This window comes from Lepidochelys kempii, chromosome 8, assembly GCF_965140285.1.
Source record: "Lepidochelys kempii isolate rLepKem1 chromosome 8, rLepKem1.hap1, whole genome shotgun sequence".
Taxonomy (NCBI): domain Eukaryota; kingdom Metazoa; phylum Chordata; order Testudines; family Cheloniidae; genus Lepidochelys; species Lepidochelys kempii.
In genome coordinates, this window is record NC_136387.1 from 47,285,096 (window position 1) to 47,304,925 (window position 19,830).

General features: G+C 45.2%; 1 protein-coding gene across 4 annotated transcripts in view; it reads left to right on the forward strand.

The window, feature by feature from the left end:
- RXRG (retinoid X receptor gamma) overlaps positions 1-19,830 on the forward strand; it is a 116,436-nt gene that overhangs the window by 65,378 nt on the left and 31,228 nt on the right. For 3 of the 4 annotated variants that reach the window (XM_073358200.1, XM_073358199.1, XM_073358202.1), the window contains exon 2: positions 16,657-16,913. In XM_073358200.1, coding sequence (XP_073214301.1) covers positions 16,657-16,913 — 257 coding nt within the window. Of the gene's footprint in view, positions 1-15,788; positions 15,866-16,656; positions 16,914-19,830 lie in introns of those variants that run through there. The other variant, XM_073358201.1, reaches the window with a different exon arrangement.

Sequence of the window (19,830 nt, forward strand, 5' to 3'; positions counted from 1 at the left end):
TCAAATAAATTGGTTAGTCTCTAAGGTGCCACAAGTACTCTTTTTCTTTTTGCAGAAAAAGAAGGTAATCCTGATATGTTTAGGGCATGTGTAACTAGGATATCATGGAAATTATGTACTGCTGTTGTCCCCTCCTGAACTTCTGTTTCACTCTTTGCTAAACCCAGGCAGTTCTGTCCTTTCTGAAAAACATCCATAGCAACACTGTCAAATCGGATCTATTGTTATTAAACCCCGAACTTTAGATTTTATTTGTAGCTGCTGGTCACCCTGACAGTCAGTACCATACAACTGCTCAGCGTACAAATATTTACATTAATATCAAAGATGGAAGGACAATAGTGAGCATGTCCCACGAGGAGCCAGATTTTCAAAACTAACCTGCCGGAAATTGGGACTGTGAAGAGGTGGCTGGATATGTGGATGGACATCTCCATTAATGGCTGATTTCCAGAGGCAGATTGGGTAAGTACATCCAGAGGTAGCTAGTTCAAAAGCTGGCAGGTGAGAGCAATGCAGAGAGAGCTGTGGTGGTCAGAATTGCTGCGTCTGATGCTGTTGGATAGAACCTCACAGAGGCTGTCTAATCTACCTCCAATCTGCCTAGAGTGGCAGGAAAAAGACAGAAACAGTGTACAGCATTTACCAATCCCATTTGCACAGATTGTGCAGAATCTGCATACATTATAGAGTAGACGCCTTACTATACAGCCTGCCTCAAATCTGTGAGTTTCTGTCTGCCAAAATCTGCCAATACCCATCTCATCTCTCAGTTCTCTCTTTCAGTCCCTCAATTCCTCTTCCCTGTCCAGACCCCTCACTCTGGGTCAGCTTCTTTGCAGCTTCTGCTACATCAGTAGCCCTGCCAGAGGCTAAGCACTTCCTCCCCCTCCTCTCATTGGAGTAGGAAGAAGGCGCTGAGAGTCGGCAAGGTGCTGGTTGACTAGCAGGCAAGAAAATGGGGTCTCAAAAGCTGGCCACTTTCATGCTAGCCGGTGGCTAAAACCCAGCAACTCCACCTGGCAGACAGGGGAGTCAGGAAGCCAGAGGTGTCTGTCTACCCCGTCACCACCAGCTGTAGGTGAGTTGTAGTTGGCCCTCCTTAACCTCCAAGTGACGTTGCCCTCAGGAGCAGTGTGTGATGAGTTGAGGGCCCCTATCATCTAGTTTCAGAGTCTACTGACCAAGGCTGAGGAGCAAAAGTGGTAACCCCTTTGCTCCCTGCCTGTCCCCTTCCCACCAGGCTATCCCCTTCTTCTTCAGATCTGCAGGATGTCTCCTCAGCTCTTCTTGCCTGTCCCGTCTCTCTGAAGCTTAGCTGCCTGCCTGTGAGATGAGGATACTGACATTTGCCTACCAGGGGGTTGGGAGGCTGAATGTGTCGATATTGGTAATGGATGTTGAGATTCTCTGGTAAACTTGCTTTATTCCATGCAGATCCTCGGGCCTTCACCCAGGCCTTCCTTTTTTTGCTGGTTTCTTGCTGCTGTCTGTCTCAGACACAGTATCTTGTTTCTGCTGTCTTAGACCTTGTCTGTGCTTGTGGTGGCGTGTAGGGTTCATGTAGCTACATGACACAGTGAAAGTCAGATTGCATCCAAACTCACTATGGTGTGTACTTACGTGCGGCAGTAAGAAGTTCTGGTAGTCAGGAGGCAGCAGGACGCTATACTGCTAAAAATAGCACAGAGGTGGGCACTGCTTGGGCAGGTAGAGAGCTGTGTAGAGTATGTACCCGGGGGTTCAGGCCTGTGGGGGCCTTCTGCTCTACTCTACTTGCCTAAGCTGTGCCTCACTGTCTATACTGCTCTTTATACCCTGCTATATGGGCATGCCATGTCTGTACCCTACACACCACCGTAAGCATAGACCTACTCGTAGCGTCTTCCCTAGCTAGTTTGATAGGTTTCCTTTCTGCTTCTGTTGTATGTTTCCAAGTTGTTCTGGGTCTACCCTGTCACCTCTTGCTCTGGAGAGCCCAGTCCAACGAGCCTTGTTATATTGTTCGGTTCTTTCCTCCAGGTGTGTCCTAGCCACCACCTTTGTCTTTCTATAATTTCCTGGCCTATCAGTTTGTTTTGTCCTCCTCCAAAGCCCTTAATCTATGATCTTTTTTTTGGCCAGCTGATGTGGAGGATTCGTCTAAGGCAGCTGTTTGTGAAAACTTGCAGTTCAGTTAGTTAAGATACAGGGGGAGGTGTGAAGTCTTTCCTGACCATTGCAGGAGCCAAGACGTGACAGTTGATTGCCCTAATTTCTCTCAACCAAAGATACTGGGGGCCCATTCTTCTCTAAATGGGAATAACCGACACAGAGGAGAGGAGATGTTCCAATTTGTGGCATTTCCTTGAACTCTGTCTGGGGAGGGACAGATTTCCCTGCCTCAGGGAAGACCTGAGGATTGACTTGGTGGATGCTCTAGGGTTTCACTGTGGAATCACTGAAGCCCAGCTAAAACCCAGAAGAAACATGTCCATTGTTGAGCTTGGTAACAAAACAGTTTTTTTTCTACTTCAGCGACCTGGTACAGCCGCAGGGGCTCTTATCACACTGTTCCCTGCAATATCATGGGAACTTGCCTTATTTGCAAAGAATCACCAGCCACTTGGGTCGCTCCATTAGCTGTCCCGCTGCAACATGTCCTCCTAGACACAAAGTGTTGTCACATGCAATAAGGATGTTCCGTGGACTCATCCATTCTCGCTGTATAGGCTGGGAGGATCTGAAAAGGTTTTGAAACGTACACGTTTTTATTTGTTAAAATGTTACACGTGATAAGGAATATGGCTCCAAGGGGTGCTGCAGTGGCTGTCTCCTTTGCCGCTAATGCTTGTTGGCATACTCGCTCGGAGATGAGAACTATTTGGCTTTGCCACAAAGTCCCCTTTATAAGTACTCATCTAGCTTGGCCTGCAGCCATGCTGCCTCAGGCTGAAATCTTGTCAGCTCTCCCAAGTTAAATAGGGTTAGGCCAGGTCAATCTTTGACTAGGAAAACTCCCAGGAAAACCCAGGCGCCGCAAGCGGCGGTGCTGCGAACGATTCAGAAGGGGGCGCTGTGGTGCTGGAGGTGCCAATAAAAGTCTCTCAAAAAATCAGTGTTTTAACGTGGGATTTCCATAGCGTATACCTCCAGTGGCTGTAGATATACGTTCAAATGCTACAGCCACAGGAGAGAGTCTCTTGTACCTTGTGTGCTAGAGGGCTGGAGTGTTTGGAACAGAAGGACAAGAATTCTCTGGTCTCTGCAGCTTGCAGTGGTGGTGGCCACACACTTGCAACAGGACGGTGGAGGCCTCTTGTATCTAGCAGGCCAGGACATAACAAGAAGCAGTGGCCGGACAGATTCAGATTGGAAATAAGGTGCAATGGAGTAATTAACCATTCAAATGATTTACCCAGGGATGGTAGACTCGCGAGCATGTGTGAAGTCTTTAAATCAAGACTGGAGTTCTTTCTGGAAAAGATGGTCCCACCCAACCAGAAGCTATGGGCCTGTTGCAGGAATTGCTTAGTGAGGTTCTCTGGAAGAGGTCTTACTAAATGATCAGAGCAGTCCCCTCTGGCCTTAAAATCACTGAGTTCCACTTTTTTGCGTGGGAAGTTGCTGCCCCCATACAGTGCAGTGGTAGCCAAGAGGGCACTCGACCTTGATTGTTTTGCTTTTATTCCCTGAGGATGCAGTTGGTAAGGAATTCCTCTATCTTGATAAGAACACTGCACCATTAAATATCCTGGGTAGAACCTGGGCCCCACTGAAGTCAATGCCCAAACCCCCATTGACTTCCAAAGGGAGCCCAGCAGAATGGGGGTGGAGGATATGCATAGCACACGTCCTCTGAAAACCGCCGAGGGCAGTGCTCAAAATGTCAGCTCAGGTTCACGCCCTACAGGATGTCGCCTTGAGCCACGCAGTTACTGACACAACAGACTGCCTGCAAAGCCTCTGGCTTCAAGAGAGCCCAGTCCTGCTGCACATGAGTTCAGTCGTCTAGGTGCATCGGTTCAGCTTGTGCCAACTTGGAGTTACAATCTTTACCCTTTGACTTTTCCGGTATTGCTTTCCCAAAAGGGCAGTGGGTGCCATGCACTGGCTGAGATCAATCCTCAATTGGAATCAAATTTGGGAAAAATTTGCGCCACTGTTTGTGCCCCTGGTGCATGCAATAAATACATAAATAAATAAATAAATAGAAGAGCCAGCTGATTTTGTAAACAGCTGATTTGGGGAGAGGGCTGTTTCTTGGGAGCCTGCTGCTTAAATTACCCCAAACTTGGTCTGCTATTCCTACTCTGCACCAACATGAGGCACAGCAAATTTCCAGACCGTCCCAGTAAGAATGTGAACTTTAGAGTGCTTAGAATGGGCGACCTTTACAAAAAGCGATGCTCAACCTGAACTCCAGCAGAGCTGGTACTGCACTATAATTCACAGGCGGGCTCAGCCTCCTCCATTTTTCTGGGACGAAGCCCAAATGTGTTACTGCTGCCGGCAGGATTCCTGAATTTTATTCTCCACCCACTTCAGCCAATGAATAAAAGGCAGCTACTGTATAGCGTCAGGGAGAGGAGACCTTTGGGACTGAGGAAACCAGGGAAGGAAGAGAGGAAATCCTTGATTCGCTGATCGTTCTGATTGGCTGCATGGCTGCTTTTGTGGTATAGCCTGCATCATGGCTGGAGATGCTGTGTCCGCACTGCTGGCTTGAGTGATGCTAGCACAACTCCAGCTACCCGTGATGTGAGGCACACGCCCAGCTGCAGTGTAGACACCCCCAGAGTGCTGGAGAGACGTGGCTGAGCAGGGCAGTTTCTGTGATGCTGCAGAGTGGTTCTGAACTTTAGAGTGGAATGGGCTGGAGGGGACCAGGTCTTTCTGATGGGACAGTGCAGATCTGAGCCTGGAGAAAGGAACACAATGGGAAATGAGAGGAACTCTGGCCTGAGCAGAGGAAGATGGCAAAATACAGGGGCAACTCAGCGAATGGGGTTAGCATGGTTTGAGCTGGGAAACCCAGCAGAGAAGGAGCTGGGAACACATAAGATCTGCTGTGAGCTCCTCTATATTCTTGTCACAATAGTGCACCATGTTTTACTTCTACTAGTGCCAAAAGAGAGTGCAGATATTTCCACAACTCAAACAGGCACGACCACCTGGGGAAACTGTCTTCCTTTCCTCAAGCTTATTTTATTTATTTTTTCTAACCATTGCACGATCTACTCAGATTTCCAGGGTGTGTGTGAAAGAAGGTGCTGTATAACATCACTTTCCCCCTGCGATGGTCATCTGTCATGGGAAGTATGCGTTATTTATTGAATAGTAGAGCTGATACATAGAGATTGATGCTGCCCTTAGTCCTGTAGGGTTGTGTAGAAAACAATAACCTTTCTATAGGATTGTTTTTAAACCATCCTGTAGAATTTAATAGAGAATTTTCTCTCTTCTATAGAATTTTGTTGGATGGCTATAAAAACCTGTAGAAAATGTCTTGTTTTCTGTTCATTTCTCTGGATGAAATCCTGGCCATTTTGAGGCCCATGGCAAAACTCCTCTTGGATTGCAGTTAGCTTTTAGAGTCCTTTCAATAGAACTGTTACATTTTGATAGCACCCTATTGGTTTTATCCTGGTTATTTTTTCTCCAAGACTTTCCCATAAGGGTGGATGTCTGTCAAGCAGTAGACTCAGTAGAAGGTTCCCACACTCCCTGCGTCTGAGAAGCTCTCTCTTATTGTTTTGGCCTTTCCACTATGTTCTTCTGTGCACACCTCTGAGGATTTTCTGGTCCTTTGAGAATCGGGCACCTACTGTAAATATTTTCTACTTATATGTGTGACAAGGCACAGTTGTCTTGGGAAACAAAGTCTTGTATCTCTTTCTCCATAGAAGTTAACTATTTCCAAGATATATAGTCTCTTAAAAGCAACCTTTTAAAAGGAGCTTGTGCCCTTTTTGCTTCATTATGATACATAAAGAAAGCCCGAAAAGATCCCTATAAATATCAGGACTGGCAAATCTGGTCATCCGTAGACCTACTGGCGGATTTCTAGAGAGTCTCAGAGATGTTTCTTATGGGTTTTTACACCTTAATTGAAGGGACAGTCAAATCTTTAACACAGCCATCCTTTCTCCCAAGAGTACATTAGGTATTGGAGTTAAATAAACATTATCAAAAGCAAACTTGACAACAGCAGCCTGACTAAAAAGCCTTGTTTCTCCGCTCAGGTGCTCAGCTTTCATTGACTTGTCACTTTTAGTGCTGTAATTTCCCTAGTTTTCCATTTACTATAGACTCTTCTGGGATAGAGAAGACATACCATCTCCCACTCACACACTGACATGCCCTTATAGCGAGACCCTCACACTTACATGTACTTTTGAATCCCTGAGCACACACATGCATATGCCTGTGTATTTGACTGAATCTGTCTCCTTTAGCAGCTTCACTCCTTTGAAGGTGCCTGGGAAGCGATCCCCATTTATGTTTCTGGTCCCTAGACGACAACAAGGATTAGAATTTACAAACTCAGCGGCTGAGAGGGAGGCATCTGATATTTTTACACATGTCAAGAAGCAGGCAGGTTTGCAAACCTGGCCTGTTTAATCAGTTATAACTCTGGTCCCTGCATTATATGCTTGTTTTGGTGCATGGTGGTTTGATATTTGTGTGAGTGTGCACATGTGACTGCCCTCTGATGGGCGGAACGTGGCTTGTGAATAAGGGCTGCTCTTTTAGCTCACTGAGTTTGGACACCTTTGCTTCTGGGCTTTGTCCATATGGAGGATTACTCACCTGTGTAGCACACCTATATCACAACAAACTGCCAGTGTAGAGTGCACTGGTGTAAATTGTGACTTGCACTGGTGCAGCCTAAATCGGTTTCAAACAGTTTACATGGGTGCACCAGCACTACACCAATAGCTAAACCCGCCCCCTCCCTTCCTGACAAAACCTGAGATTCAAAGCTTTTTGTCCTCTTTCTGTATCTCAGCAGCTGGCTGGTAAACGTGGTACCATAGGTCATGATGGCCTTAAGCTGTAATGTTATTAAAATGTTTAAAATCAAGTATTTATTGGCTTTCCTGTCAGGTATTTTTCTGCCAGTAGGGCAGATTTTAGCCATTGCTAATCTCCTCCCCTAGCCCCTCTCTTTTTGCTGTAGCAATGTATTTAATCTACACATGAATTTCAAAACCAACTGTTGCTGTCTGAGGCAGACAAATGTGCTGTAATTGCCAAGACAGGCAAAGCACTCACTCAACGCTTCCCTTTAACTTCAGCATTTAAACATTTCAATGACTGAAAATAAATAAGCAAACAGACCCAGTCCTGAATCTGGAACTTATTGGAGCTGCATTTACAAAGGGCTAGATACTTTTATGCTCATGCTAACCACATTTGTAGTTATCCATGCTCAGACAGGGTCACCAGACTGCATGCTGCAGAGTGTCAGCTGATCTCTGCAGGAAATGGGAAGAAATTTTGTGCACTATTGCACCGTTGGCTAGGAGGCTGGCTCTCCTTCATCAGGTATTGGCCAGAGACAGGATACTAGGATATCTGTGGTCTCTTCCAGTATGGCAATACCTGGCTGTGTTCCTGCAGAGTATTCAGATGCTAAAGAGTTAACGTCATTGTATTGCTCTTGTAACTTGTGTCCAGCCATTCCTGAGCTAATAAATGCTACAGAAGCATAAGGGCTCAGTTCAGCTCTTTCTGATACTGGTGTGAATCAGGAGGCACCCCACTGAAGTCAGCAGAGTTATACCAGCGTGAAACCAACATGCATCAGGGAAAATCAGGCCTTATGTTTGGTGCGTGGCTGCAAATCTAATCTGGAGTCTGGTAAATATGAAAATTGAGCCAGGCTTTCCTGTAGGAGGGTGAGAGCTGGGGCAGGTAGATCTGAGCTCTTTCCCCTCCCTGAAATGGCAGTGGGGCTGGGATTCTTGTTTTGCTCAGTGAACAGCCCGCCCTTCCCCTTCACACTGATACATTGCAGTTGGGAGGAATTTCCAGGATTCACTTGTCATGTTTCATTACCTGATGGACAGACTCTGGGACCGTGGTAGTCTGTTTTAAATGTCGTGTTGTACCAAAGTTGCTGGGAAAGGCTGAGATTTCAATCCCCCCAGGTTGCTGTTGGTGCAGAAGATTTTTTTCCCCTGGATTTAGTGTCCGTTCACCTCCACAATAACATCATAATCTCTACAGCAGGTCATCTTCTTGCTGGGCTTCTTGACTCTCCCCATCCCCTCTAGGCTGGAATTTTCTCCTTGCTAACTGAAGGATAAGAATAATTCTGCTGTCCCTCTGCAGAGCTGTTACAAGTATCAGGCCCTTTGGAGAAATCAAGGTGCGGAGCCTGAGTACTTTGCTAGTGTAATTTGTTTTATTTACGCTACATACACCTGTCCTGGAAGAGGGGTGGTCACAAACTGCACACAGGCCATCCCCTCATTCAGGATTCTCACCCAAACCCCACTGCTCAGGTCCCAGCAAAGAAATCTGCACCAAAAATTGACTCTAGCAAGAGAGGTTAAAGCTAATGACAAACACTCTTGCTGTTTGCAACAGCTCCCCCAAAGCAACAACATCAGCAAACCAACTACAGTGTTTGGTCAAAGAAAGTACACTGCTTGCCTGCTAACAAAAAGAACGTGTAAAACTATGTGTTACAGTGCCATCTAGTGATTGCCACCATAACAATGCTATATACATGCCACACTTGCATAGCAAGATGGTTGGGCTGCGATGCTGGAGACTTAGGTTCAATTCCTGGTTCTGCCACCCACTTGTTGTGTGATCTTGGGTAAGTCATTTAGTCTCGCTGTGCCTCAGCTCCTTGTTTGTAAAATGGTGGCAATACTGCCTCCTGTGTCTGTTTAGACTTTCAGCTCTTAGGAGCAGGGGCTGTCTCCTACCACGTGTCTGTACAGCCCCTAGCAGGGTGGGGCCCTGATCTTGACTGTGGCCTCTAGGCCTTACTGTGATACAAATTATGACATTTTCACTTGAGACTCTTAAAGCACCTTACAGATGCTAAAGTCTAACACCTCAGGAGTATTGTCTCCATTTGATGGATGAGGAAACTGAGGCACAGGGAGGTGAAGTGACTTGCCCTGGGTGTCACAGTGAGTCAGCGGCATTGCTGGCACTGGATCTTAGGCATGCCCCTGACTGCTAAGTGTGAGACTACTCTCTTCATTTGTGACTGGGCAAAACTCCCATTGACTTCAGTAGGGTCAGGATCTCATCCCCATGCGTCAGTGTGGTGCCACTGAAGAGGTTAATAGATAGCAGCAGCTTTTCGTTGCTGCTAACCCCGTGCGGATGAGAACCAGTGAGTCAGAGGGTCAGGGGTAGTTCCTTGAGCCATCTGTTCTTCAGATTCCTGTAAGTCATTGTGCATTAACAGTACCTCAGACAACGCAGCTGGAGTCCAAACAAACCTACCTTTTTGCTGTACGCTCCACAGCAGTTTGTCTGAGCAGCCACAAAGTTCCGTGAAGGGTAGTTCCTTGCTCAGTGTCTAGAGCCCTCTCACGTGTGGTTGACCCCCATCATTTTCCTTTTGACCAACCAGCAGTGATATTCTCTAGCCATGTAGACAACTGGGAGTGCTTGCTTAGTCCAGTTTCTTCACTGACAATGCCTTGCCTGACACAGCCAAACCGTTTGCAGTGTAGTTGTAGCCGTGTCGGTCCCAGGATATGAGAGAGACAAGGCAGGGGAGGTAATATCTTTCATTGGACCAACTTCTGTTGGTGAGACAGTCACGCTTTCCAGCTTACACAGAGCTCATCTTCAGGAAAATACATGGGGCTCGAACGACTGTTTCATAGTGTCAAACCCTGACACAAACCATCTGCCATATCCATTCTTGCTCTGTGTTTAACCACAGGGTCATACTTCCACAAGCGCAATACCATTCTTTGGTCAGCTGGTGGTTTTTGGTACTTTTTTTTGTCCATGACTGCTTTAAAAGGCTTGCGCTAAAATTCCACTGTGAATTTTCTCCCCCACACCGCCATTTCCCCCCGCCCAGCAGACCGCTGTTTCACACTGTTCTTTTCAATCTGTGCACAGTTGTATTTCCATGGATGGGAGAGACTTGGACATAAATGGAAAGCCAGTGGTGTTTTGCAGTAGTAGCAGCCGCCAGTTCTTTCTGTGCCCACCGTAACGATTGCCTCTTTATTTAGATCATATTACGCCAGTGTGTGTGCCTGCATTGGCAATCAGTTTTGTCATCTGGGTCAAGGTAACATCTTGCTGGGTGTCTGATTGAAACACTGACACTTTCAGAAGGAGATCTCAGTGGTGACAAAACGCCTGCAAGGTGCGGTGTGAATGTGGAGAGATAAAATCAACATCCTTGACAACTTATCTAGCTCTACATGATTCCCTGGTGGCCTCCTCTTAGTGAGTGCTGCTGTGTCTGCAGGGTTGGGCTTGAGAGCCACCGCTGAGGCACGTGACTAACATATTTATCCTCAAAAAGAACAGGAGTCCTTTTGGCACCTTAGAGACTAACACATTTATTAGAGCATAAGCTTTTGGGGGCTACAGCCCACTTCATCGGATGCATAGAATGGAACATATAGTAAGAAGATAGATATATACATACAGAGAAGTTGGAAGTTACCATAGTTGCTCTGATGATGCATTTGGCTGGATCTAACTTGACCCCCTTTTCTCTCGTTCTCTGAAACCAGCCACCTATATGGGTGCTCACACACACACACGGAGACATTTAATAGCGTGCCGTATTGCCAACTCATGAGTCAGTCGCCCAACATCATGAGATTTTTAAAACTTTTTTTTTTTAATTTGCCTTCAGGATTTTGAATCTGTAGGGTTCATGTTTTCAAGCTTTTCTCCAGTCAGGAGAGCTAGAAAGTGTTTTTTTTTTTTTTTTAAGCAATGCACGCGGAGATTCTCACATATGAACATGACTCCATGAGCTGGAATTTAAAAAAACAATCCACAAATGTTGTAATAATTTTTTGGGTCTTTCATGAAAGCTGAGATTTCCCCATGCCCACAGAACTCTGGGAGACTTCAAAAAAAAAAGTGACACCCTTGATAAATTTGTGAGAGGTGGCAACACTGTCTGCGAAATGTCTCCTGACCACAGATACACAGTGGGGTCTGTGCTGCTGTTATGCTCTTCTGCAGATAAACGTTACACAAAGCGCATGCTTGAAAAGGTGCACAAAGTACCGGGGGCCGTTCTTCCCTTTTGTCACTCCAGAGCATTTCCTCTGCCACAGCTCTCAGCACCAATGCCTGTCATCCCTAATGGCTGTAGCCCATAGAGCTCAGTGTGTCTTTAGTCCATTTTCTTTTTGAAACACTTCTTAGGATGAATGAATACTGAGGAATGAGCAGGTGCATCCATACTTCCCTTGTGGGTAGAGATGATCTAAATGGTTTTTGGTTTAAACGTTGTCATTTTTTTAATCGTTTCTATTTCACTGGGTTCAAAACCTAAACTAAGAAATGCTATAAAAACAGTTACTGAAATCCTTATAAATGTTTCTTTTTTATTTTCTGAAAACCATTTTTTTTTATAAATGCAAAATTTCAATACCATTTTGGATAAAAATTGTTGCAGAAAATGTTGGGGGAGACCAAAAAATTTAGAAGACGTTAACAAATTTTTTCACAATTTTTATTCTTTGGGTGGAAAACACAGCCTTTTTCTATAACAATCCAGCCCATTGACTTTGAACAAGTACAACCAGCTCTACACGTGGAGTATTAACTGTGGTTAGCAGTGAGCTTTTTTTGTCCAGTTTTGTCTGCCGTCTGGCACCCAGGATGCATCAGCCAATTTTGTTACCTTATCAAATGTAATTCTTTTGCTTGACCGCTCTGTTCCGGTCTTGTGGATTTAGCCACTGTCACAGCTCTAATGTGCATTGTTTCTGCATGACCACCAGGAAGTTTATCCCCTTGGTAGGGTCATCTAACTTGACAATTACCCCTAAATTTTCCATCTTCAATTTCTTCAGCCAATAGAGTGAGGTCCACTTTAATCTCGTTTTCCCCAAAAATCCTTCCTGATCCATGAAATACGTATTTGTATTTTGTCTTTTGTCTTAGCAGGAGTTAGCGACATTGGACCTGGGATCTTCCCCATTGTCATTATCAGTTTGATCAATGTCAGATCTAGACATGCTTAGAGACAAGAACAGTGGCAGAGCATCTGTGTTTGCAGTGCAGGATATTAGATATTTTGTCCCCTCACTGTCCTCAGACCTGGCACATCCCATGTCTTACTTACCTAACAAAACAATTTATGGGTGAACGTTGTGAAGGATGTCCAGAGCTTTACTGTGTATAAGCTGATTTGTAAATGTTTTGGATGAAAGGGAGGAAGGTTGGTCTTGTGGTTAAGGCACTGGACTGGCATTTCTGGAGGCCTGGATTCAATTCATGGCTTTCCTAGAGCCTTCCTATGTGATCTTAGGGCTTTTCTACATGGGGAAATGGATTGGAATAACCTATGGTAGAATAGATGCTTGTATGACCACTCTGTTCCAAAATAGAAGTGATTTTATTCCAAAATATTTACTCCCCTTTGGAAGCACACTAATTATTTTGGAATAAAATGACGTTTATTCAGAAATAGAGAGTCCACAAAGGGAGCTATTCTGGAATAGCTGTTCCAGTCAGATTCCCTATGTAGACAAGTCATTAGTCATTTAATCTTCCTGTGCCTCAGTTTGTTATATATGCCTAAGGAACAATAATACTTCTCTAGCTGACAGGAACGTTGTGAAGATAAATTCACTGGTGTTTGCGAGGAGTTCGGATACTGCAATGATGGTGGCTGTATAAGTACCTGGATAGATAGATAAATAGATTTCATGATTTTATCAGACCAATATAACCATTTCCTATAGCAGTGAGACTCTCAATACTTTTAACGCACATTAATGAATTAAGCCTCCCAGTAACCTCCTAAGGCATAGTTAAGCATTATTGTCCCTATCTGCCGGCTGGGGATAACAAGGCCCAGAGAGGTGAAATGAGCTTGCCCAAGGTCACACAGGAAATCTGTAGTAAGGCTTGGGACTGAACTCTTATCTCACAATGTGCGGTCATTTCTTTTCACCGCACGAGCAGCCTTAGATTTGCTATCTGATTTTCCATCTTTAATGTTTTCTGATCTAGCTGGCCCATCTGTGGTCTGCATTACCTACCATTAACCTTTCAGAGGAGTGGTATTTCTTCTGTTGGTTTCTCAAAGTAGAACCCTCATGCCTAGAGTATTCCACTCTGAATGGAGAGGTGACAGTGCTTAGAGGAAAGGTCGTCACAACTGATTGTCCATGGCTGGCATTGTGGTTCTCAACCAGGGGTACATGTACCCCTGGGGGTACGCAGAGGTCTTCGGGGGGTACATCAGCTTATCTAGATATTTGCCTAGTTTTACAACAGGCTACATAAAAACCACTAGTGAAGTCAGTACAAACTAACATTTCATACAATGACTTGTTTATACGGCTTTATATACAATACACTGAAATGTAAATACAGTATTTATATTCCAGTTGATTTATTTTATAATTATATGGTAAAAATGAGAGAGTCGGCAATTTGTCAATGATAGCGTGCTGTGACACTTTTGTATTTTTATGTCTGATTTTGTCAGCAAGTTGTTTTCAGGTAAGGTGAAAAGTGGGGTATGCAAGACAAATCAGCCTCCTGAAAGGGGTACAGTAGTCTGGAAAGGTTGAGAGCCACCGGTGTAGAGCATGACTGTTGGTTTCTATTGGCTTTGCAAGTAAGGCAGCTTTTCTTCTTTTAACATTGCTGCAAAATTGTTTATGTGACAGTGTTTGTTATTTTACCTGAAGTAACAATCAAATCTGATTCAGAGGGAAGTTGCACAATAAAGATGGGAAAAGGTCAGCTTCCTGAATAACATTAAAGACATTTGTCAGAGTCAAGGAGGCCTGGATTTTGCCGTTATCAACCCATTTCAGATTTAATTCTGCACAGGGAGGGGAAAAGGTCTTTGTCAATTCTTACTTTTGCTTTTTGGATCAATTTTCCCAGTGGGAAAGGAACACATACCGAAAGGATACAATGACAACAACAGAAGCCTTCAAGGCAAAGAGAGGTGGTCTTGATTAATAGGTAGAGCCAAGGCATGAAAAACAAGATTTGTGTGTTCTCATCTGAGCTCTGCTACCAATGTCCTATGTGACCTTAAGGGAGTCACTTCACTTTTTTCTTGCTCAATCTCCTCACAGGGGGATATAGTGATTCTTCAGCTGGAAAAGAAATTATAAGGAAAATGTCCTGTTTCCTAATGGTTTCCAAGTAAAAACGCTTTCCCCTCAGGAGACAGGCCCTTGACTGTTGTCTAACTCATTCCTTCTGTTCTCCAATCACTCAGCCTCTTCCAAACATGGCACACTTTCTAAAAATGTTCAGCTTAGAGAGATCCATTTATTGTTTTTTGTGTTGTTCAGTTGGATTTAGAGGAACACGGCTGACTTGTTCTAGTTTTAAATGCAGAAAAATGAAGGTACTTTTCAGACTTTCAGTGTATCTCGGTACTGTAAGTACTGTAACTCGAAAACTTACCCAGAATCCATTGCACTGATTTAGCTTGAGATGTCAACCAAAGAGCTTTTATCAGTACCACATTCATTCAACAGAAGAGAATATTGATATATAATTTGCAAACTGGTGTGAGTTTTCAATTCTGGATTTTTGTGAACTGATTATCTTAGCATATCTTCCAACACAATAGTCAAAGCAAAGGTTGTATTAAGAGCCTGAAATAACTCTTGAAACTGGAGCATTTTGATAACAAACTAAATGGACAGATGACCCAAATGGTATTATAGGAGGCAAGATACAGACTAGATGGGTCAAGGGTCTGATCTATGACAGGAGGTGAGATGCCAGTGATCTGATGTGGAATTGCAGGGGGCAAGATGCTGATTAGAAGGATCAACAATCTGCTCTTGGTTGAGGACAGGTGAAATGCAAGACTAGATGGGTCAGTGGTGTGGTCTGGTATGGTGGGAGGCCAGATGAGATACCAGAAAAAATGCCCCAATGGTCTCAACCAGTGCAGCTCCTCCTTCCTTTCTGTATACACTGCCACGGGTGTGTGATGCCGGCAGACCAGGTGCCAGCTCATGCACAGGCCTTATTAAACACTGACAAACGCACAGCTGGAAACCAGTCTGGCTCACCTGTGTGTTAGCGTTTTTAAAATGGGCATTGGCTTTATAGAAATGTGTTTGGTGTTTGGACTTATGAACAGGTTGTGAGTTGCTGCCTGCATTAATCTCACTTGGAATATCAGTATCCCGTGCTCTAAGGTAATATTCAAGTGTTTTGCTCTGTAACTACAAAAGTGTTTGCTTTGAAACTGCAAACCCCTCCAGTCAGGAGAGAAGCCTTACCGACGGTGAGATACTAGCTTACCACAAGAGGTGTCGCCTCCTGCCTAGCAAAAGGAGGCCCATAGACATCAGACAAGTCATCCTGGAACAGTGGACAAAAGACTTTGTTGATTGCTCCTCCAACACCCAAGAAGTGGAGACCTGCACAAACCCTTGTCCCATCAGCTTGAGCTCTGGGGGAAGGGGATAAAAATCCCTGGCAAGAAAAATTGCTACCATTATGCTGTTTGGACTCTGAGAGGAAAAGATTCCTAACATAAGCAAAGATCCCTGTGCACTTTGGACTTCTAGGGAGAGGGCAGGACGTCTAAGGAGAAGCAAGGGATCCCCAGCTGTGTAGCTTGGGTCAGCTCTAAAGAACAAAGAGAGCTTGCACATTACAGCAGCTTCTATCAGTGTTTGAAACCTAAGACTGTAACTCATTTGTGAGTATATATTTACCTGCTTTAACCCTTGTAAATAACTGCCTTGTTTCTTTTCTTCAGGCAGGTCGACACTAGAAATTTACAGCTGCAGCGCTGTAGCACATCTGATGAAGATGCTCTAAGCTGACGGGAGAGAGCTCTCCCATTGGCTTAATAACTCCACCTCTGCAAGAGGTGGTAGTTATGTTGGCAGGAGAAGCTCTCCCACCAACCTAGTGCTGTCTACACGGGTGCTTAGGTCAGTGTAACTGCATCGCTCGGGAGTGAATTATTCACACCCCTGAGCGATGTAGTAATACTGAAGTAATTTTGTAGTGTAGACCAGGGTTTAGTTAATAAATCTTTTGTTAATTTACTATCGGATTGGCTACCGGTATTGTCTTTGGCATGAGATTTGAGGTAAATTGACCCGGGGTAAGTGACTGATCCTGAATATTTTTGTGATTTTTGGTGTAAGGGTCCATCTATGACAAAGGCAGGCTCATCTGGGTGACAAAGCAGATTGGCGGACCCAAGGGGACTGTCTGTGACTCCATTATAAAGGCTGTTAGAGTGCTTGTGGCGTTCACTCTCGATACCTGGTTGGTGAAATCGAAGTATAGAACTCACAACCAATTTGGGGTTTGTGGCCTGGTTTGTAGCAGTCTGCCTTGAGGCTGGCACTCATGCTCATGAGCCACTGCAGACAGTCTGACAGGGTGATCCAGAGTATGACTGACATGGAGAAGATATTGGTCTGTTTTACCTTCCCCTTCCCTTTAAAAACTAAGGTATTTCTCCTGTGTTTTTAGATTCCCCTGTTCACACCAGCTCTATGTCGGTGAGCTCATCATCAAGCTTTTCCCCAGGGAATTCAGTGGATGGCCATCCTAGCTACATGGAGGCTCCAGTGAGTGCCAGAGTTCTTACATCTCCAATGAACACAACAGGGTCGCCTGCGAATGCGCTAGGCTCGCCATACAGAGTCATCACTTCGTCCATTGGATCTCATTCCGTTTCCCTGTCTTCAGCTCCCGGAATGAATTTTGTTGCGCACACCAGCCCTCAGGTGCGTACCAGCAACTCTGTCCTTTTGCTATGGCTCATTATATTTCTGGGATGAATGACGGAGTTTGAACACTTACTTTTCAGCTGTGCATGTTGTTTAGCCATTTACAAGGGTCTGACCTAAAGAGGCCCTCTGATTGTTCCTAAATAACTCCCATTAATATGGACAGGGAGAATGGGCCCTTTTCTATTTAATTTAGAGGTGGATGAATAATTGATTTTTTCAGTTTGGTGGCAACTCCAAAAAAATGAAGGGGGGGGGGAAAGTTTGGGTTGAATCAAATCTGAATTTTTTTGGGAATCAGAAAAGTCTGTTTCAGGTTTGTTCCAGCAGGGGGCTGAGAATCTGGGTCGCCTACACCCCAGCTGAGAGCACTAACCCCTGGGCTTCTTGGTCACAGAGGAAGGGTAAAAGATTAACAGAATCTTCTCCTCCTCTGGCCATTTTGAGACGGGCCAAAACTATTTGTGTCAAATTTGCGACTAGTTTTGGGTTGACCAAGACTGCATTTTTTGTTTGATAAACTATTTGTTGGAAAACTTTCGCCCAGCTTTAATTTCCTTACATGCTGCGTACTGCATACGGCTTCAGCTTGTCTTTGAGTTTAATAATACTGTTTAGTGAGTGACAGTCAATTATAGTCACAATTTGCAACACCAATGAAAAATTGTCATAGAAATTTCAAATTCAAATAAAAAAATAGGATTTTTATTTTGCAAAGTTTTTTTTCCAATTTTTTCAACCTGTTTTAGTTAAGTGCCTATAATTGGCCCTGGCTGGATCATACTCTACAGCATGCTTGTGATTGCTTTGTTCAGTCCATTGTTAAATAAATGCCCTGGCTAAAATTGGCAGGTGAGAGGCTTAATGGCAGCCATGAGGAAGTATGTGGGTGTCGCTGATTTGTTATCATGCTAAGCTTTGTGTGAACCCTATTATTTAAAAACCAATTGTCCATTTCCGGCCTGTACTCCTTGATGGCATCCCTGTAACTATGCTGAGATGACAAGAGATGTTTTCTGGTGCGGCCAGGGGCACTTTGTATTGGCTTGGAAGATGTTTCGATGCCAGTGAAGACAGCCCAAGAGTGGACTGAAATACCCCATGTGGTAACTGGGCATCCCAACTTAATGCCAACAATGGTGGGTCTGATTCCCAGTTACACTAAGGCCCATTAGGCCACTCTGGCAGTATAAAGGGACCATCAACACTCCCCTGAGAAAATCCCAGTGCAGGGGACCTCCCTGGCCTAATGGCTCCCGATCCTCAGAGCTGGCCTAAGGGCTCCACACCAGCACTGACTCCTGGCCCCTGGCGTAGGGGTAGATTGGTCATATAGTGGCAGTGCAGTGCTCTGTGGTTATTCTCTGCTTCCCAGGGCCTATAGGGAGTCATGGGAAACAGTGTAAATTCCAGCAGCCCTGAGGCACCTCTAATTATACAACAGGGATCAAATGCGCACAGAGGTCCAGAATACGAGGTGGCTCAGAGACCCTCCATCTCTGCCCTAAGTGCAGGAACAGAGTAACTGAGAACTGGGTCCAGGGTATTTTGCATAAGTGAAAATGACTGGCTGGAGTTAGCCTGGGGTTAATATTCAGCACCAGGGACAGGTCATGAGGGAGCAATCCCAGAGAACCAGGCACTGCAGAGGGAGAGAAATGCTGCTGAGTGACACAAGTGAGCATTAAATTTACCTGCCGGTTGCACAATCTCCCAGGCAAGCAGCTGCTATGAGGCTTCTGTGCACAAAATATCAGCAGTAGGAAAGGCACAGCTGGGCACAAGTGGCCTTGTACTGGGATATACGCTTAGGTTCCTCTCTTTTTGCCCCCCCCACCTCTGGTTCCACTGACTTCAATGGCGCTAAGCACATGCTTAAAGTTAAGCTTAAGTGCTTTGCTGGATTGAGGACTGGGGCGGGGGGGAGAGAGCGAGGACATGGCTTGGGCACAGTTTATGCGTTTTATTAGCCTGTGTTTGGAATGGCTTTGTCGCTCACAAGTGGCGAGTTGTGCACGCCATTCTGAAGGAACACCAGTAACACCTCATTCATCTCCACGGCGTCATGTATCCCCGATAGCTGCCAGGGGGATTCTGCCCTCAGATCAGGGGAAATGAGGATTAACGCTGCTGGAGAGAATGGGCCTCATTCTCTGAGCACTTCCCCAGTGACACGCTGGTGTTACTCTGTTGATCTTGACGGCATGACATCAGTGTGCTAGAGCAGTGCTGTGGAGAATCAGGCCTAGTGGCCTTACACTAAGGGGGCCGCATCTTTAGCTGATTTGTGCCCCCCACCCCCAATAGCTAGGAGAGAACAGCTTCTGCCCTCTTTTGCATGCAGAGACTGCAGCTGCTCTTGGCTCTGGGACCTGGCTCCTTGCCTACCCTCCTTAAGACACACCTGTCCCAGAGCCAAGGACAGTCTAGCGCAGAGCAGTCCCCAGAGGGCCCCTAACACCTTGGGGAAGAAATCTGTTAAGCAGCTGGGGTTTTTGATGCACGCACCATTTCCACAGCCCCACAGTTCATCACAAGGAAGGTTTAAGTCCTCTGGTGTCTTTCAGTGATATACTTCTTTATCCCTGACTCCAGCCTGTCCTGGGTCACTTTCTGCAGCGCTTTGCCAATGCTGCCAGTTCTCAGTCCCTGTAGTTATGCAGCTGCACCCTGCTCCGACTCATCAGCCTGGCAAAGGGAGTTTTGTTAAGTTGTTAGTAGAGGGGTGGAGAGGCAGGACTCTTGGGTCACAGTCCTGGTTGGGCCACTGATGCCACTGTGTGACTTTAAGCACTGTCACTGAAAAAAGGATCATAACTGTAAGCTTCTTCCCAGGGTGTTATCTGAACCCCCACTGCATTCTTGGCTATATAATCATACCTAGATCCTGCACTGTATTTTTCATCTGTAGATC